General features: G+C 44.4%; 2 protein-coding genes across 5 annotated transcripts; one reads left to right on the forward strand and one right to left on the reverse strand.

Moving 5' to 3' along the window:
- Window positions 1-737: 737 nt before the first annotated feature.
- cdk11b (cyclin dependent kinase 11B) lies at window positions 738-12,250 on the reverse strand. 3 transcript variants are annotated; one of them, XM_068749394.1, is made up of 20 exons: window positions 12,232-12,250; window positions 11,571-11,701; window positions 11,056-11,195; window positions 10,784-10,911; window positions 10,562-10,697; window positions 9,890-10,065; window positions 9,452-9,577; window positions 8,741-8,839; window positions 8,216-8,380; window positions 8,065-8,139; window positions 7,124-7,362; window positions 6,928-7,018; window positions 6,723-6,844; window positions 6,537-6,642; window positions 6,302-6,423; window positions 5,925-6,032; window positions 4,528-4,644; window positions 3,329-3,477; window positions 1,705-1,894; window positions 738-1,269 (listed from the first exon to the last, which is right to left on the reverse strand). In XM_068749394.1, exons 2-20 carry the CDS (start codon window positions 11,679-11,681, stop codon window positions 1,177-1,179), a joined length of 2,493 nt encoding a protein of 830 aa, XP_068605495.1. In that variant the 5' UTR covers window positions 11,682-11,701; window positions 12,232-12,250; the 3' UTR covers window positions 738-1,176. The 3 variants fall into 3 exon arrangements, with proteins under 3 accessions (XP_068605495.1, XP_068605503.1, XP_068605487.1); XM_068749402.1 differs by having other exon boundaries at window positions 9,890-10,026; window positions 10,562-10,700; XM_068749386.1 differs by having other exon boundaries at window positions 10,562-10,700.
- A 1,359-nt stretch (window positions 12,251-13,609) lies between these two features.
- szrd1 (SUZ RNA binding domain containing 1) lies at window positions 13,610-17,723 on the forward strand. 2 transcript variants are annotated; one of them, XM_068748647.1, is made up of 4 exons: window positions 13,610-13,657; window positions 14,512-14,561; window positions 15,278-15,547; window positions 15,964-17,723. In XM_068748647.1, the coding sequence occupies exons 1-4, from the start codon at window positions 13,610-13,612 to the stop codon at window positions 16,064-16,066; spliced, it is 471 nt and encodes a 156-aa protein (XP_068604748.1). In that variant the 3' UTR covers window positions 16,067-17,723. The 2 variants fall into 2 exon arrangements, with proteins under 2 accessions (XP_068604748.1, XP_068604756.1); XM_068748655.1 differs by lacking the exon at window positions 13,610-13,657 and adding an exon at window positions 14,244-14,284 and having other exon boundaries at window positions 15,314-15,547.
- The last annotated feature ends 154 nt before the right edge of the window (window positions 17,724-17,877 follow it).

Consider the following 17,877-nt stretch of genomic DNA (forward strand, 5'->3'; position numbering starts at 1 on the left):
GGGCACATTAAAAAAAGAAGTTTTGTTCAAAGTAAATAAACAGTATTTCCAGTATCTTCTACATTCAATTGTTTCTCATTGTTTTTGTGTCAAGGTGTTTTAATAAATGTTCTGTTCTGGTGTGATGGCCACCCATGGATTTCTTCAAAGCGCTCTTGCTACTAAGGCAGTGAAGTGTGTGTGTGTGTGTGTGAACTAGCTTACTCCACTAGCATCACAGTTAGCGCCATGCAGCAGTCTGCCTCCACAGACCGAGCCGTCTGTTCCACCAGAGGCTCCTGCTTCCAACACATCAGGTGTAATCTCTGCAAACGGCTCCGGTGGGGCCGGGGGGGGGTAGATAAAAGTGATTAATGAACGTTTCCATTTGCTGCTGGCTCTGAACGTCCAGAGAGGAGGGGATTTTTCTTCACCTTGCCTTGTGTACCGCTTATTTTCCTAAGGCTCAAAAATCAAACAATTTATTGGCTTAAACCTGAAGTCGCAGAGAAAACAAAGGCAGAGTGAGGTCTGGGCCTCTTTTCTCCTGGAAGGACGAAATGCTGAGACGATGTGAAGCAGCGCAAAGAATGACATCACTCTTGGACAGCGACTACAGCGTCGCGTTCAGGGATGGGGGGGGGGGGGGGGGGGGTTCAGCTCAGCTTCCCCTTTACTTTTTTTTTCTTCTCCTGACAGTCTGCAGTTTATAACTACGAGGAAAACGGCAGACAAAGCAAAGTTTCAAACTTTATTTCTGTGAAAAATACTGTCCCTCCATGTGACCTCACAGTCCTAGTTATTGTCTGACAGAATGTTGAGTTATACAGTAGCTCAGGGGGGTGGGATACCAACCATTTAAAAAAACTAGTTCTTTCTCGTTAATTACAGGAGGATGTCACATGACAGGACGAAATGGAGTAAAAGATGAGAAATAAACTTCTAACGTTAGGAACCTAAAATGGTGAAATGGTATAAAAATAATCTGAAGAAATGCTGGAAATTCAAAACGCGTTTGAGTCACCGAGTCTCGCTGTGAAACAGTCCTGACTATTTGGTAACAGTTGTAACGATCAGATATTGATCGGGTTTACGACTGTAAACCAGGGACATTGTCCCGTTCCCATGGAACGACATTATCCAGAGCGATCTGTTCCCTCTTCGGTCAGACAGAAAAGTGCCTGGAAGTTCTTGGTCTCAGAATTTGAGGCTAAATCCGGGACCGACTGCAGACGCTCCCTGGTTGCTGGTTGTCAGGTGGAAGCCGGTGTCCTTGAGGTCGTCGTCGCCCTAGAGAGACAGAACAATCGCAATCATCTCTTAGATACCGATGGTAGAAATGATCAGCACCTACACTGGTTGTTTTAGCAAAACATTGAACCAGATTCAACACACGTTTATCGTGAAGTTCTGCTTTTTTTTTTTCATACAGACAGAACCAAATGTGAAATACCACCATTTTCTGTTCGTGTTAAAACGTTCTGATTTGTTGGTGACAGCGCAGCGACAAACACCAACTCTCACAGAAACGCAAACCTGTGGGGTGGGGTAAGCATCCCTGCTGAAAACATTAGGAGCTAAAAGGTGCTCATCATGGAAAACACAAGGAGGAAATATCCTGACACAAAGCAGAAGACTGTAGGTCTGTAATGTGTTTAACACAGACGCCGTTCAGAAGGCCTGGTGGCTGGATGTAATGGAGAAAGCCGAGCCTAATGTCCTTACCAGTTGACTGTAGCCCAGGCCTCCCTCGGGCGGGCGAGGACTGGTGCCTCTCTTCACCCTCTGCTGCTCGCTCTTGGCTGGCCAGGTGGGGAACATGGATGGGTCAATCGGTGACGGCGTCTCACGGAAGTACTCGTGCTTGAGGCCCTCGTCTGATAAAATCCTCTTACCGGGGCAGTAGGTGAGGAATCTGGAGAGAGTAACGATCGAGTTCACGTGGAGACGGCGTGTATTTCAGGGCAGCCTCAAAGGTCTACACTCTCATTTTGCGAGTGGCCGCGCTCACCTTTGCTTTCAGTGATTAAAATATCTGCTGCTTTGCTCATGGACTAGTTCGAGTTCCACCGCTCATCCAAGAGACGCTAACGGCTCCTGGAGATTCGTTAGTCAGGTTTCATGACTCCCGGGGAGTATTAGCATTCAGAGAGAGAATGCTCATACTCCCGGGGAGTCTGATTGCCTTGGTGGTGTCGACCCCTTCTTTGTTGTCTGCTCTAACAGGAGTAGAAGTACCCGAACTCTCAGAGCTGAACTAGCCTTAACTGTAAAACACATTGGCTCTCCCTACTGTGCCTGTTTGGAAAACGAGTGTGATCAACGTGTAAAAGATTAACAGCAGCCTGACGGGATTTTACACATAATCCTCCACTTGTGCCCACATCACCGATTCACGTTTGGAATTCTGAGAATGCGTGCTCCTCCCGCACACCTGAAGCTCCGCTGGCTTTAATTACAGTCACACTGACCCGTTCATGAGCAACACACACACACACACGGCGATGCAAAACATATCAGCTGGCCACGTGTTGAAATCACAACCTCTTCTCTGGCTCTTTTCAGTCTCTCATCGGGAATCAAACTCCCTTTAAGCCGGTGCTCAAACTGAATGCCTGGATCTTAAAAACCTTCCAAACATGGGGGCTGCGATGTTCCAAAAAAAGCTCTGTGCTGTTTTCCTGCCAGACTCTACCTCCAAACTGTGACGAAGCCGCTTTCACACTGACTGAAGGTTTTTAATGAGCGCTTGTTGGTGTGTTGAGTAAACGCCTTCTGAGTCTTTCGACAGCTGGAGCGCTTCAGCCGGGCGCCAAGCCCCATCCTGCTGCAGCACAGTGGCGCAGTGGACGTGCTGTTACCATCCCCTGCAGCTGTCAAGGTGACGGTGCTGTGGCTATGTCATGTACAGGTGTGGGGGGGGGAGAAAAAAACCCGTCTCTGCTGTTTGCAGCTGATAAACAAAATAAATTTCAGTGTCAAAGAATTATGAGCTCATTAGTCTGTTCAGTATCAGATGTGTGTTCTCTGAAACGTGTTCCCATACTGTGGCGCTTCAGGGAAAGGTGTGTGTGTGTGTGTGTGTGTGTGTGTGTGTGTCTGCTACTGTTTTGTTTGAAATCAGCCCGCCAGACTTTCACTGAGGGAATAGAAATATTTAAAAACCGTAGCCGCACCACATTAATTCAAACGAGGCTTAAACAAAAACACGTTTCTGACACGTTGGAACAGATAAAGCCTTCATCCACAGCTACAGCAGTTTGTCAAGAACACACCACGCGATATGACACACACTCTGAGTGCATAGCGAGAATAATAGTGGAAATAAGGCAGGCTTCAATTATCCTACTTGTTCATGAGGTCAAAGCCCTGGTCCGAGAGCAGCGCTCCAAATCGCTTTCGCAGGTTGTTGTAGGGATACTCTGTGAAAGTCATCTTCTTCAGCGCCGGCAGCTCGTTGTAGCCGGGCCAGATCTTCTCGCTGGGTGATCCCAGATCCTGCAGACGGCACACAGCAGTCAGCATACGGTGCACATGTAAATGTGCACGATGCACGGGAACCCTGGCATCCTGCCGGGCCCGGATTAGCCCCTCGCTGAGCTTTAGCTTCTGGAATTTAGGGAAAACCCATTTTCTAAATTTTAGATATTACAATGTTGTCAGAATTTTAAAGAATGGAACACGTTTATAAGTATAAAGGTTTCTGGCACACACACACACACACACACACCCGCCGGCCGGCATCCTCAAAACAGGCAATCAGCTATAAGAAGACAATCATGATTACCTCTGAAGGACAAACCAGATACGTTACAGACGACTCGTGGGGAACTCTACACTGCTGGACAAACCTCCATCTGCTTTTAAAGCTAACGACTTAAATAAGGAAAACATTTTTTTATAATCTACCAAACATTCCTCCTTTGTTTCATATTGCATTCAGTGACTTGGTACTGGAGTTAAAGACGGAACCCTTTGCCCCTTTTCCTTTTCAAACTTCGTCTTCTCTCTGAATCCAAGCTTCTCGATTGCATCAGCTGTGACGTTTGAGCGTATTATCGCAGGCCTGATGATTTTTTTTTTAATGTGTGTTTGTTTGTTTTTTACAGCAAGGAGACTCATGACGGGTGTGCAGCTCAACCAATCTGCTAACAAAGCCCCCCCCCCACTCGAGATGATCTTTTATTTCTAAGCTTGCATCCTGTGTGATTTGGTAGCTTGTTATAATACCGTGTTTCTGTTTGTACTGCCAAATCACATTGTTTGGTTTGTCCCCAGGTTAACGGAGCTTCACAACGGGCGCTACACAACGGGTGCTACACAACGGGTGCTACACAACGGGTGCTACACATCCTGTGTGCTCATGATCCGCAAGAAGGAGCAGTACAAATATTAGAACTCAGAGAGCCGTAGGCGACGGGCTCCTGCTGCGCTTGTACACCTGTAACGCCCCATCCAGGTAAAAACGCCTTCTTACGGCGTTTTGTCCAGAGGGAAAAGCACAAGAGGATCCACTTCCTGTTATAAAAGGCAAATCAGGCCATTTACCTTAAAGATCTTGTTAATTTGGTCGATATCAGATTTTCCAGGGAACAGAGGTTTCTGGGTGAGGAGTTCTCCAAATATGCAGCCCACTGACCACATGTCTACGGCGGTGGAGTACTCCTGTGGAGAGAAGAACAAACACCGTGGCAGCCCACTGAAATATCACGGAGACGGCCTGTCTGGCACGCGTCAAGATTGAAGTCTGTCTCGTGTCTGGAAGCAGACGGCTGCGTGATTCGTCGACTGCAGGAGTCGTTTCAGCGGTGCTTTACGACACCATATAAACCAAAGCCTTCACAGATGTTGGAAAAATGTCTTTGCGTGAACCAATCAATCAAGATGACTTAACCATTCCTATGAGAAGTGCATCGCCATGAAGGGGGGAAAGGTTGGGTTCCATGTAAATACCCCCTCAGTGCTGATGGTAAATGTAGTCCAGCAGCACAGTGAAAAAGATCTGCTGCTGAAAAGTCACATTTCCTTCCCAACGCTACTGATGTTCAGCCGTTGGTGTTGATGATGATGATGATGATGATGATGATGGAATGACGGCTGTCGCTCACAAATTGCCATTTCTCAATGCCAATGCCAAGTGCCATTAAAGCAAATCCAGAACCACAAATGTGTGCAAAGGTTGTAGTTTAAAGAGTCGGAACTGAAAGAGCATTCCGGACAGAGTTTTAATAAATGTGACAGCGTCAGGTGTTTCCCTTCCTAATTACTTTTTGATCTTCTTGTCCAAACTTAGCGTCAGTGTTCCAGCTCCATAGCGTGGCGACCTGGAGCGGAACCTAAATCATCATAAATCACTAAGGAAAGCAAATTATTACATTTAAAAAGCTGAACTGAGCATATTTTGAAATCTTTTTGTTTGAAACTTTATTTTAAAGATTAATTTATTATAAAAAAATAACTGGAAACTGGTTCACTTTTAAATCATTTCCAGTAGTCCTGGGTGATCTAATGTGATGTATTGAAATCAGTTTAGCCAGTCCGACATGTAGAAACGGTCCGTTCTGCCATGTTTCATGTTTTATTCTGCATCTTAACCCGTTTAGTAGGTACAGTACGAGTGAGTCTTTATTAATGCTGCTACTATTGAACATTCAGCTTGTCCCACTTCTAGCTCCGCCTCCTGTCTTTTCCTCAGAGCCGCTGTCTCTAAGCCGTCCATCATGGCTGGTCTCACCACCGTCTTGTAGACCTTTCCCTTCATCCTCGCTGATACTCTCCTGTCACAGAGCACTCCTGATACTTTCCGCCACCCGTTCCAGCCCGCCTGCACACGATTCTTTACCTCCTTTCCACATTCTCTCCATCATTCCGCTCTGGTAGCTTCGGGTATTACATGCGCGTGTCTTATCTGATCACCATGAACTGAGGTTGCATCGTGAACTCACCTTCGCTCCGAGCAGCAGCTCTGGTGATCTGTACCACAGGGTCACCACTATAGGGGTGTACGGCTTCAGAGGGGAACCGTACTCTCGGGCCAAACCAAAGTCACCGATCTACAGAGTAGGAGAGTCGTTGAAATGAAGGCTACTATATTGGACTTTGCACCAGAACAAGTCCTTTGCATTAACAGGACTCCTCCTCCCAAGAAGAGATTCTCACTCCAAAGTGGCCAAGCATTGAGCGAAAGCGCGGCTTAGTGATCCTACCTTACAGTTATCATTAACTAACAGAAAAGGGTATGAAGTGCATCTTTCTCACTAAGTTAACATCTGGTGATCCGATCCTTCCGCAGGGGCCGCGTGAGAACCGCGCCCTCGCCTACCTTGAGAATCCCCTTGTGGCTCAGCAGCAAATTGGAAGTCTTGAGATCGCGATGCAGAATCCAGTTATCGTGTAGATGCCGGACGCCTCGAAGCAGCTGGATCATCAGGGTCTTAACTTCACCTGAACGAAACACACGGGGCGAATTTAATGATACGCCAAAAAAAAAAAAAAAACATCAATCACAAATCACATTGGAATAAAGAAATCGAGCAGAATGTAATATCTCGGGTTACCAGGCAGGAAAGGCTGCTTCATGGTCTCCATCAGACTCTTCAGGTCGTGTTCCACGTAGTTCATCACAATGTAGATCTTGTCCATGTTGCTTCCAACAACGATTTCCTAACACAGGAGTCAAAATGAGACTCTTTGCGTAGTAAGACAGGTTTTTAAAAAGAAACGCAGAATTGGATCTTTCTCACCCTGACGGTGACGATGTTTGGGTGCTGAGCTTTCAGAATCGTGTTGATTTCTCTCAGAGAGGTGATGGGGAAGCCCTCTTTCTCTTTCTCCATCTTCAGCCTTTTCAAGGCCACGATTTCATCTGCAAACGGGACCGCTTATTTCCTGCTTCACCGATAAACACGCCCGTGGAACGCAGAAGGGTCCACACATCTGAGTTCCTACCGGTCTTCTTGTCTTTGGCTCTGTACACCACACCGTAGGTCCCCTCCTCGATTCGGTTCAAACACTGGAATTCCTCCACGCTGCGGCATCCCTGGGAAAAAGCACGCACCTTCTACATGACCTCAACAGGAAGCTCCTTCTACATAAACGCCACGTGGCTCGGCTGGATGAGCGCGGTTGCTATGACGCTACCGACCTGGAGAGCCGGCAGATACTTGGGCAGCTCCTTCTTCAACTCCACAGGGGACATTGGAGGCGAATCTGGGATGTAGTTCTCTTCGGGGGTTGGGGAGCGAGAATGAGTTTGAGACTGAGGCGTGGGGTCACCCTCTCCTGCTTCATCTTCCTCTTCCTCCTCATCCTCCTCCTCATCTTCTTCTTCCTCCATGTCCTCACCGCTCTCCTCCGAGTTGTGATCAAACCTGGACTCTGGCACTGAGGGGGACACAGTCAGTTCCGTTTCGGCGAGCGCATTAGACTCCAGCGTCGCTTGGAGTTTTCATTCCAAAGACATCGTCTGTTAGGAAACAGACCTTAATTTAAAATGTAAAAGCCTCCTAAGCTTAGGTTTGCTCTGGAAGATACAAATGTAAAACAAAAATCCAGTTTAAATTAGCCTTCTCCTGAGCTGTCAACCACATTTGCTCAGTTGTCATGGAGATAATTATGGTATCATTGTGTGACCTCCATACAGAACTTATAATAAAAAGTGATTGCTCTCCATCCACTTGTGAGGAACATGAAAGGTTGAAAGTAGAAGTCATGTTAAACTGTTCTGCATGAATAATAAAGGTGCCACAGACTGGGGGGTGCTGGATTTTAACACTGTTGTTTTTCCAGTATAATAAAGACCTACTCGTTTCAGTCGCTGCGTGACTCCCATTATTAATTTTTTGTTCGTATTTGGGTCTCAGACTGTGTTATTCCGACACCAAGTGAAGAAATAAAACTCCAAATATTCAGCAGACAATGCCCAGCGTTATCTGGCTCTCAACTTTCTGTAATCGGATCTCCAATTAAACTGTTTCCATGAACATAAAACATAAACAATACTTGAGACACATAATCACAGTTTAGGCCATCTGTAGCAGAGGATTCATGAGAATCGCCTTCAGACATCACTCATTTTATACACACCTGCAGGAATGTGAGTTCCATTTTCCCTCTCCTCTTCAAAGTCGTCATCCGACTGCTCTTCTTCACTCACATCCTCTAAAAGGAGGAAGCCAAAGCATTTGATTAACCCAATCGTTGGGTTGCAGTCGTTGATGGGTTTGTTTGTTTTTACCTGCGCTGTGCTGAGACCTCCCTGAGCCTGAAACAGATTCCTCTTCGCCTTCCTCTTCTTCGCCCTCACTCTGGCTGCTGGACTCCTCTTCCTCTTCCTCATGCTCATGCTCATCCTCCTCCTCCCCCTCCTCCTCCTCCTCCTCATCAGAGCCTGACGCTGAAACTAGATAAGAGTGTGCAGGTTTTAGTGGGATGAGGCAGTGCGGCTGAAAATTAGTAAATCAAACACAGACATCTACTGTGAATGCGGCTCATTCTAAAGATAACAAAGACTTATGAATATCATTTTCCATTTTCTCCCCTACTTCCATCCAAACCCTACGAATCGTAGCATTAAACTGCCGCGTCGTCGTCTCGTTCGTTGGCCGCGTTTGAACCGGCAGAATCGATTCCTCCATTCCAGCGCGTGTGTTCAGTCTGTCCAGCCAGACGTCTACACTCAGAGCAGCGATTTATGATGAGCCCCAGTGTCACACTCCTTTTAATAAAAGGTCTGCTTCTTCCTCAAAATACAATACCTCACCCATGGAGGACTCTGCTGAGTTGGTCTTTCTTTCACTGTCACTGATATCCTGAAGGTCGGCAAGCAAGTCTTTGCTCTCCGGCTTCTCCTCCTTCGATGCTACAGAAAAATCCAGACACGTAGAAGACACAAGGGATTGTTACTGTGTGGTGTTTCTCAGCAACCCCTTTTCAAAACCACGCACAGCAAATGCGTCAGCGTACAGCGTTGCCCCGCATTCTGATTCAGGAGAGCATACCCTGCGGTGAAATGTGTCGCCGGACGACGGACCAATGGCAACCCAATTCACATCCGTCTAACTCCCGTCTTTGTGTTTTCACCTCTGCCATTGCATTAGCAAGAAATAAATAAATAAAAGACACTGTAATAAAAAAAAAAAATGCTAACCTTGTATCTGTTCATTTATTTTCTAATATACTCGCTACTCACTGGTAACATCGTAAAATTCTATTAGTTTAACCGACCACGATTCTTGAAAGAATGTAAATAATCACTATGTCCTGGGCACGCCTGCATTCGGGTACATGAAAAGGTGCAGTCTTTAGATCTAAAGTAAAAGACTGGGGATGTCTTTTCCTTTTTTCAAGTGTCATGTATAATTTGGGATATTGCATTTGTGGAAAGAAAAAAAAAGCCAGTCATTGTGTACCAGATGTATGTAGCGTGTGTGATATAATGTTTAACAGGAAGGGGGGGGGGGGCTAAGCTTACTTGCACTTTTCTGTGGTTCGCCGTGCTCAGATCTTTCTCGAGGAGCACGGATGGGGCTTCGGCTGCGGTGACTTTGTTTCGGCTTGTCATCGTAGTCATCAGGAAGCATTCTGTGGTGGGACGGCACTGCAGGACAGAGAGTCCTTTTAAACACTGCTGCCATCTCAGCATCACAGTTCACAGGCGGTAAAAAGCTCCTTTATGACTCCTGATAGGACAGAAGCAATGCCTACCTTTGATTTTGACTTTCAAAAAACTGCTCTTTGAACATATGAATCGCTGTCTTTTGAAGAAGTCGGCATCAGTTTTCTAGTTGCATGTTAACTAGAATCAGGACACGTTTGATCTAATTTAGCATTACCTGAAGAATAAGGGGGAAACGCTAATCTGTCCTCCCAAATCCTTTTCTGTTTCTGTTTCTGGGTTCTGTTTACTGACCATCTCGCCGAACATCCCTCTCTTTGCGGCGCTCCTCGGCCCTCCTTTCCCGATCTTTATTCTCTCGTTGTTCTTTCTGCTGTTCGCGCAGCTTTCGATCCCGTTCACGCTGGCGCTCAAGCTGTTCCAGCCGGTCCCTATGGTCCAAAAAAAACCCAGGAGAATCCAATCGAGGTCTGTCCAGACAACCGAAAGGTCAATCTTGTCATTTTGTGTTTGTGTTTCATTTGAACTATCACAGACTGTTAAAGCTTGAACATATAACAAAAACAACATTTAAACAGTGTCAGAAATTAACATTTTGATTTTTTGGCACTTTCAGTTCAGCAAATTCTTAGTACAAAACATTTCTGAATGTTCTAATGCCGCTAATACAAGCTAACACTAAGCAAGTGAATCCTTCAGTGTATTGAACGTGATAAATTGTGGAAGGAAACAGTCATATAACCATAAAGATAACAAAGGTTAAGATGAGTTAAGTCATCTGGTATAGCTCAACGAAGCTGAAGACTTCACTGCAGTGTCTCTGACGCTCAATTCTATAGCTAGCCCGAAATAAACAAAGACTGAGAGTACTGAAATCTAAGAGGGAATCATAAAAATAAATACATCTGTGTCTGAATCTATTTAAGACAATTTAGCATGCGTTAAAAACACAGGATTGGTGCTCACCTCTCTCGCCGCGAATGAGCTCTGGCTTCTTCCCTTCTTTTTTGCCTCTCCCAGTCCCGCCGGGCTTTGTCTTCTTCCCACTGTCTCTTCCTGCGATCACTGTCTCGCTCTTTTTCTTTGGGCCGTGCGCGTTTCCCTGCTGTATGCACAAAGACGTATTAGAGGCAGCTCCACACATGCCCAGCGGTCCATTCGTATATAATTCGGTAGCGTTTCCCACACCTCCCTCAGCAGAGTGACTACGATGACGTCTTTTGTCCTTTCTCTTCTCCTCCTTCCTGTGATGAGATTTCTCTTTCCTCGCTATCTGCTGCGGAGGCTTTATCGCTAGCGATTCGTCTTCATCGCCCCTGCAGAGATGTAAACAGTAAGACCTTTTTTTTTAAACCATGACCTACTCACTTGGAAGATAAACCATCACATGTAGACTACAACGAAAGTACGGTTTCCAGTCAACGTAAACGAACGCATTCATTTCACACAAGTCTCCGTACCTGTCTTCGGTCGAGTCCTCCCGTGCGTATGGGGAATTACGAATTGTTATTTCCATTCTCTGATCCTGTAGTTCGCCTTCCTCCAGAGTGTCTCGTTTAGCTTCCCGATCATCCGCCTGTGGAGCAGCGCCCTGTGTGAACTGTGCAAGAATGAAAAGAACACAAGTTCAGAGTTAAACATACATCGGAGAAATGGAATCTTTCTTTGTGTATTGCTTCAGCCAAAGGTTGTGAAATAGGCAGAATGTAGAGATCGGGTCGCTTAACTCTTATTTTAAAGCACAAAATTACAGACGTTTAAAAAATAACCATCATATTTACGCCCAATCACTATTACATCAAAGATGTGTTTTCAAATCTATCTCTATTACACGATACGCCACTCCCAATCATTCATTTCTTAGACTTAAAATGATGAGTTTGAATACAAAAGTAATCAACAAATAACACTTATTGCTATAATAAGTGATTTACATCTGACGTGTCATATGGGTGTTAATCAACTTGTAAATTACATTTTTCTGGCACTTGGGATCTGTTCTTTCTTCCAATTCTCTTCTGCGTTTTTTCTCTAGGAGGATTTCATCAAGAGTTTTAACTTTCCAGGTCTCCTTTCCGTCCCCCATCAGCGTCCGCTCTCCACCGCCTGCTCACCCAGACAGACAGACAAGTGCTCGTTAAACAACTTCATTTAAATTATGTTGCAAGATTGATGGTCAGTTTGTTCGAATTTGCCTTTAATTTATGCAATTCCTCTTCAGGGGATTTAGATTCACACGCACGCATTACATTTGACGTGACTCGCTAACCAATTGGGCATCATGAAAAAACATGGCACTATGTTAAGCGTCGTTCGAAACTGACAGAAGTCGACATTATTACATCATTAAAGCGATTAGCATAATCATATGTCAGCTCATTTGGCATTTGTGATTATTGTAACACTTCTAAAATTCATACTAACATAATAGCCACCGTTGCCTTAGCAAAAGCTAGCAGAGGCGAATGATTCTATACACCGTTTACAGCTAAGGGAGTGACCTAAAAGCGAATAGTGGGTTAACTGGTAGAACTACAAAACCCAGAAGCTAAAACCGTGTCTGTGTTAGCGGTTACGAGCAAAGATACAGCATGTGATGAAATTAACTAGCATCAAAGTGCAGCTCTCCAACGAACCTGAAATACGCGCAGCGGTACAATGGTACACAGGAACCGGAAGTCTCAACGCGTGGGCACGTCAGTAAAACCTCCGGGGTGAAACAACGACTTCCGGTAATATAATATAAAATACAATACAATACACTAATATAATATAATATAAAATACAATACAATACAGTAATATAATATAATATAAAATACAATACAATACAGTAATATAATATAATATAATGTAATATAATATACAATAATATAAAATACCACACAATACAATACAGTAATATAATATAATATAATATACTATAATATAAAATACAATACAATACAGTAATATAATATAATATACTTTTGTTCAGTTATGTGATTTGACTCATTTTTATTCAGTCTGGCATCTTGTATAATAACACAGCAGCATGTTCTACTGTACTTTCGCCTTGTCCAAACCATCGAAGTCTGGCCTCTCTGACCTTGTCTCCAAAATGTCTAACCTTCACTGTCCTTCTTATTGTCTCATTTTCAATTATTTCAAGTATTAGCAATAATTAGAGCTGGTTAGTCAGTATGAGCATCTAAACCAGAATTAGAAGGTGTTTATTGCCATTGTCAATGAGGATTCACAGACTAGGAATTTTCCTCTGTGAAGTTGTGCAACATGTAACAGCAATGACAATAATAAATGCTAGCTACAGCGCTATGCAGTAGCTTATGTCCTAAAATAGACTAAGTTACAGAAAACATATGAGTACAGAACACATCACAAAAACAGCAGCATCAGGACTGGATACAGACGTGTCTTAGCAGCAGTAAAACTAGTGTAACCATTGTCATAGTATGATACTGTGTCCCCAGTAAAACACATCAAACCCTTTACAGACACAAACTCCAGGGCTACAGTAAGTGTTTGACATTCAATCTGAAAACATTAATAACAAAAAGAACTAAACTGAATGTATTTTGGTCACCTGCCAGACCTTCCTATAAAGACACCAGAAATCCATCATGGATCGCACAACACACTAATCTGGAGCCTTCTGCTAAGGCAGCAATTAATTTTGCTGGTTTTTAATAAGCAAAAATGACACATCCCCGGGACAACTGGCATTCAAGGATAAATTCAGAGCTTTAAAAGCTCCACTGCAGAAAAGTTGAAAGGAGCTCTTTTACCTTTATGTTTGATTTTAAACTTCCACGATGGGGAAGAGGGAAGGAAAGCCACATCAAGAAACACCCGCAGTTCCTCTCACACCTGTGGCATGTGCGTAGCAGAGTGTAAAAAGTATTTATAACAAACCGAACTCAGTTAACTTCTTCCAAACTAAAACTGGGAAATCCTTTGCGGACAACCGAGAGGCGGGTCTGGAGTCACTTCAACCGGCGTGAGAGCAGAATGAAACATGGATGAGGTGGGCACCGAAAGTTGGGCGAAGGCGATTGATGGTGTGGTAAGTATTCAAATGCTCGTTTATAGCCACGTACGCGGTCGAGTCTTCTTTATGTTAATTTATCTGAAACATTTCATTGAGGTTTTTTCCGCATTACACGAGCGCAGCCACAGTTGAGGCGAAGCTAGCGGTAGCATCAAGAAACTTGGCGAGCTAGCGCTAAGAAGCTAGCGCTAGCTTCCGAGGCAGGCTGAGCTTGAGCTCACCAGCCGATAGAGGCTGGCTTTCTTTGTGATTTATTCCGCATGGGATCTACCTGAATATCCACACACCGAGCAGCCGGCGATGCGTGTCTAAACCAGCACAATTCGAATATCTAGCGAAAAATGAATTTAATAGAGCCGAAAGCTATGCTAGCTATGCGCTGATTGGCTAATGTGGAAAACGTCAAAGTTCTTGTGTTGGTTTGCTTCCTGACAGATATTCACGTATTTCACGGCACAATTCAGGTCAGTTTGAGGCTCTATTATCATATATACAATTAGGTATAGCACTTTATAACATTAAATTGTAACACCGAGCTAACGTTAGCTCCGGCTACGGCAGTTTTGGCAAACACTCGCCGTCTCATGACGTCAGGAACGTGGCTCCGAAAGGGAGACGGTCATGACGTCGGCGACTCGCAAGGTTGAAATGTCTCTTTCCCTCGTTTAGTCGCTGTGAAACTGTGAAACGCACTTTAATAATGTCCCGGAATCAATGTTAAATTCGTTGTAACCCGGTTTCCAGATAGCTCGCCGCAGCCGTTCTACACGCGTATAAATAGCCTGTAACAGAATACTGCTTTCCGTCCAGCACGTCGGTCTGAGCACGCCGCTTGTTTACGTGACTGTCCGGACGATGTTTCCCAACAGGAAATGGAGAAACGGTTGGAAGAGACGCTCAGGACCAGCCGGAAAGAAAAGTAAGGCTTTAAAAAGGTGGAATAAATGTGTTTTGAAGTGGATACTTCTCAAAAATGATGGCTTCAATTTCCTATCAAAACTACACAGGCTTATTTTCTCTATGTCGTGGTTGCCTGTAAAAGTACACGTCTGAATATTACCAGGGATATCCGAGGTGTTTTAGAGCAAGCGTGGGGATTACTGTTCAGGTTATCTCGGTCGTGTTCGCTTCACCAGGCCGAAGTGTCTGAACCCAGAATGATCGGCTTTAAAATGACACGAATCAGACTCTTTATGGATCTGTGTGAACACAAAAACATGATTGAGTCTCTTCAATTGTTTCCCCAGATACACAAATCGACAGATTGGCCTTGTAACTTGAATGAAAATCTCGGATCCGAGTTTCCAGTGGTTGCAAAATACCCTGCGTGCATTAGCTACACGTGCATCTGTTTCATGTCCTTGTTTTAGGTGCTTCATCTATATATTTGCAAAAATCAATCAGTGAAGTACACGCTTGTAGTTCCAACGGAGTGATGCTTTCGCTTGAGAGCGAAGCACAGGTCAATTGTAGTACTGGCAGTAAGCCTCCACACAATCTGATTTGAGATGTATATATGTATGTATTTTTTGCCCTAAGCTGTTGTCTTTGCTGCAGGTGTTCCCTTCATGTCTCTTCTTGTCTGTTATATTACTATTTTCTGTTGTGTGTTTCATCTTGGTGGTCTGCTCCTAGAGAGTCCAGTAATAATTTTCAACCATCTCCATTAAGGACAACCATGGTGATACAGGATGACCCTCTACAAGCAGCAACCCCACCGCAGATACGCATTTTGAAGCGGCCTGCGAGTAACGGGTCGTTGGGCTCACCCTCGAGTCAGACCAGGCCGACGCCACAGGTCAAATCTCTGGCCCAACGCGAGGCAGAGTATGCTGAGGCGAGGAAGAGGATACTGGGCAGTGCTTGTCCAGAGGCGATGCCTCAGGATAAGCCCAATGCTGACAGGTAAGAAATATTGACTGTGTTGGTTGTTGGAGGGTTTACACGGCGCCAGCCTATTAAGGACTAAAGTTCCACAATCCATTGGACGATACATTGAGACATCAAATAGATAGGAGTTGTTTTATGGTATTTTTTTTTCCACCTTAATTTCTGCAAACATTTTGAGTATTTAAATGTACTGAATGGTCTTTAGAATCTATCCTAAAGTCTTACAAATTTAATTACAAAGACACGTCTGCATTTCACCACTATAAGTAAGCAACTGAGTCCCAGATTTCCAGAATCTGCTTGTAATCAGGAGGCTTTCAGACCACAGGGATCCTGTAACCAGGACCGTTAAGGAGGACGTTTCTGCCCTGCAGTGGTACGTGTAAAAGCTACCACCTCTAATATATTCCTGTCTTCTGTCTTTCCGCCAGGCCAGGGCGCAATAACTCCACATTGCCTTCAGAGAACAGCCGAGCACACAATCCCTCTGTCGATCAGCCAGACGGAACCCAAAGGTTCCGGCAGCACAGATAAGTGCGCCTTGGGGCCACCGAGCTGTTGAGGGGAGAGACAGCGGCGTGTTAAGAAGACTTCCTTCCTCCAGTTCCTCTACGTTTGATGCGCAGCAGCATCGCTGCCTCCAAGTCACGTGGACCTTGCAGGAGCTCGGAACTCCAGGAGGAAGTAACACAGAAATGTACTTTCTTCTCTCCCCGCTCCAAGTCTGTTGACACTGTGATTATGGACATCTTCTGGACTCACTGTGATGATCCCTTTAAGAAAGGCCCCTCACTTCCATCTCTCTCCTCCTCCATTCCCCGGCTGCTCTGTCTCAGGATGCCTGCCAGGCAGAAGCAAAGACCTGAACAGATGATGGTGGGGAGGAGGAGGAGAAGGGATGGGTCATAGCAAAATGAGATGAGCTGATACTCAGGTAGCAGTTTCTCATCAGCAATAATACAGGACATTGGTTCTCACATGTTTTTTAATTTTTTTTTAGATTTTGCCCCCCCCCCCCCCTTTATTTTAGGGACGCTCAGAGATCTTTGTGAAGGCAGAAGTACTTCACATTACATGCAACAACGACCCACAAAAGTATAGGAGACATTTTTATATAAATATTTCTCCCGTTTTAATGAAATTGGTTGCAGTTTAATGTTTCCACTTCTGTTTGCTGATGCAATGTGACATGGCGGCTCGGTGTCAGAGCTCCCGCAGTAAATTCAGCATTAATGCCAAGTACGTTTTGGTACCTTCCCAATAACAACCATTGATATTGATCATCCCTAAAGTGTAAATTATATATATTTTTTAAACGGGGAAGGTAATGGTCATGTGTCAAGTTGTGTATTTTCTAAATTGTTTTTTTTTTTTCCATTGAAGATTTCAGCTGTCTTCCTTGGCCTCTCCCACCAATGTTTATATATATATATATATATATAAAGCCAAAAAAAATACAAATGTAACAGATTTTAAAGTAGCTATTTTTGCCTTTTTGTATGAGACAGCCGTGTCAGAGCAGTATTTTAACCAAGAACCAAACTCTCTCGAGAAACCCCGGTGGCTTTGTTTTCTAACTCCAATGGAGGAATCCGGAGTTCCTTCACAGGCCTCCGCATCAAATCTACACCCTGTCAGTGCTCGTTTCTCGATGCCCTTCAGGGGCATGCTGCACATAGGAAGTGAACTGACAGTTAACTAAACTGAATGAATGTAATAATGTGTTTTAATGAGGTGGGGGGTTCAGATGCTCGAGCAGCTGAATATACGTACAGTGAACTGTAACCGAATGTCTCGAGATGAATCTGCATCTGGGTCACGGAAGAAATGACACTGCTTGCTGTGAATGTTGGGTACCGGAGGGTTCACCGGTGAGACGCTGCTGCAAGTGAACCGGCTGTGGGCTACCGGAATGGCCAGGATCAATGTACTCGATAGAAGTTGTAGTTTTGTTTTTGTTTTTTTTACCTTCAGTTGTTTGGAGAAATGGTCTCAAGCCATATCCAGAGGTGCACGTCAGTAGAAAGTTTCTTCTAACAAGCGTCTTCTGCTCGTGCCTCTTTCATTTACTTCCTGGATGTTTTCAGGAATTCAAGAAACTGAATTTCATCAGAGGGAAGAGTTTGGACCAGGAGAAATTGATTGGAAATAAACTGCCTGTAAATAATGATTTAATAAAATAAATAGTACAAACTCATTATGATGCGTGGTTTACATAACAAATAAGCTCACAATTCCAGTCTACTTGACTGTAGAAGACGAGGCGTGAATCTGTTTGGACAAATAAATCCTGAAGTATTTGTGCTCAGATGCCGTTAGAGATTCAAAAAAAGGTATGTATTCTG

This window comes from Brachionichthys hirsutus, chromosome 2 (genome assembly GCF_040956055.1).
Source record: "Brachionichthys hirsutus isolate HB-005 chromosome 2, CSIRO-AGI_Bhir_v1, whole genome shotgun sequence".
In the NCBI taxonomy this organism is placed as follows: Eukaryota; Metazoa; Chordata; class Actinopteri; order Lophiiformes; family Brachionichthyidae; genus Brachionichthys; species Brachionichthys hirsutus.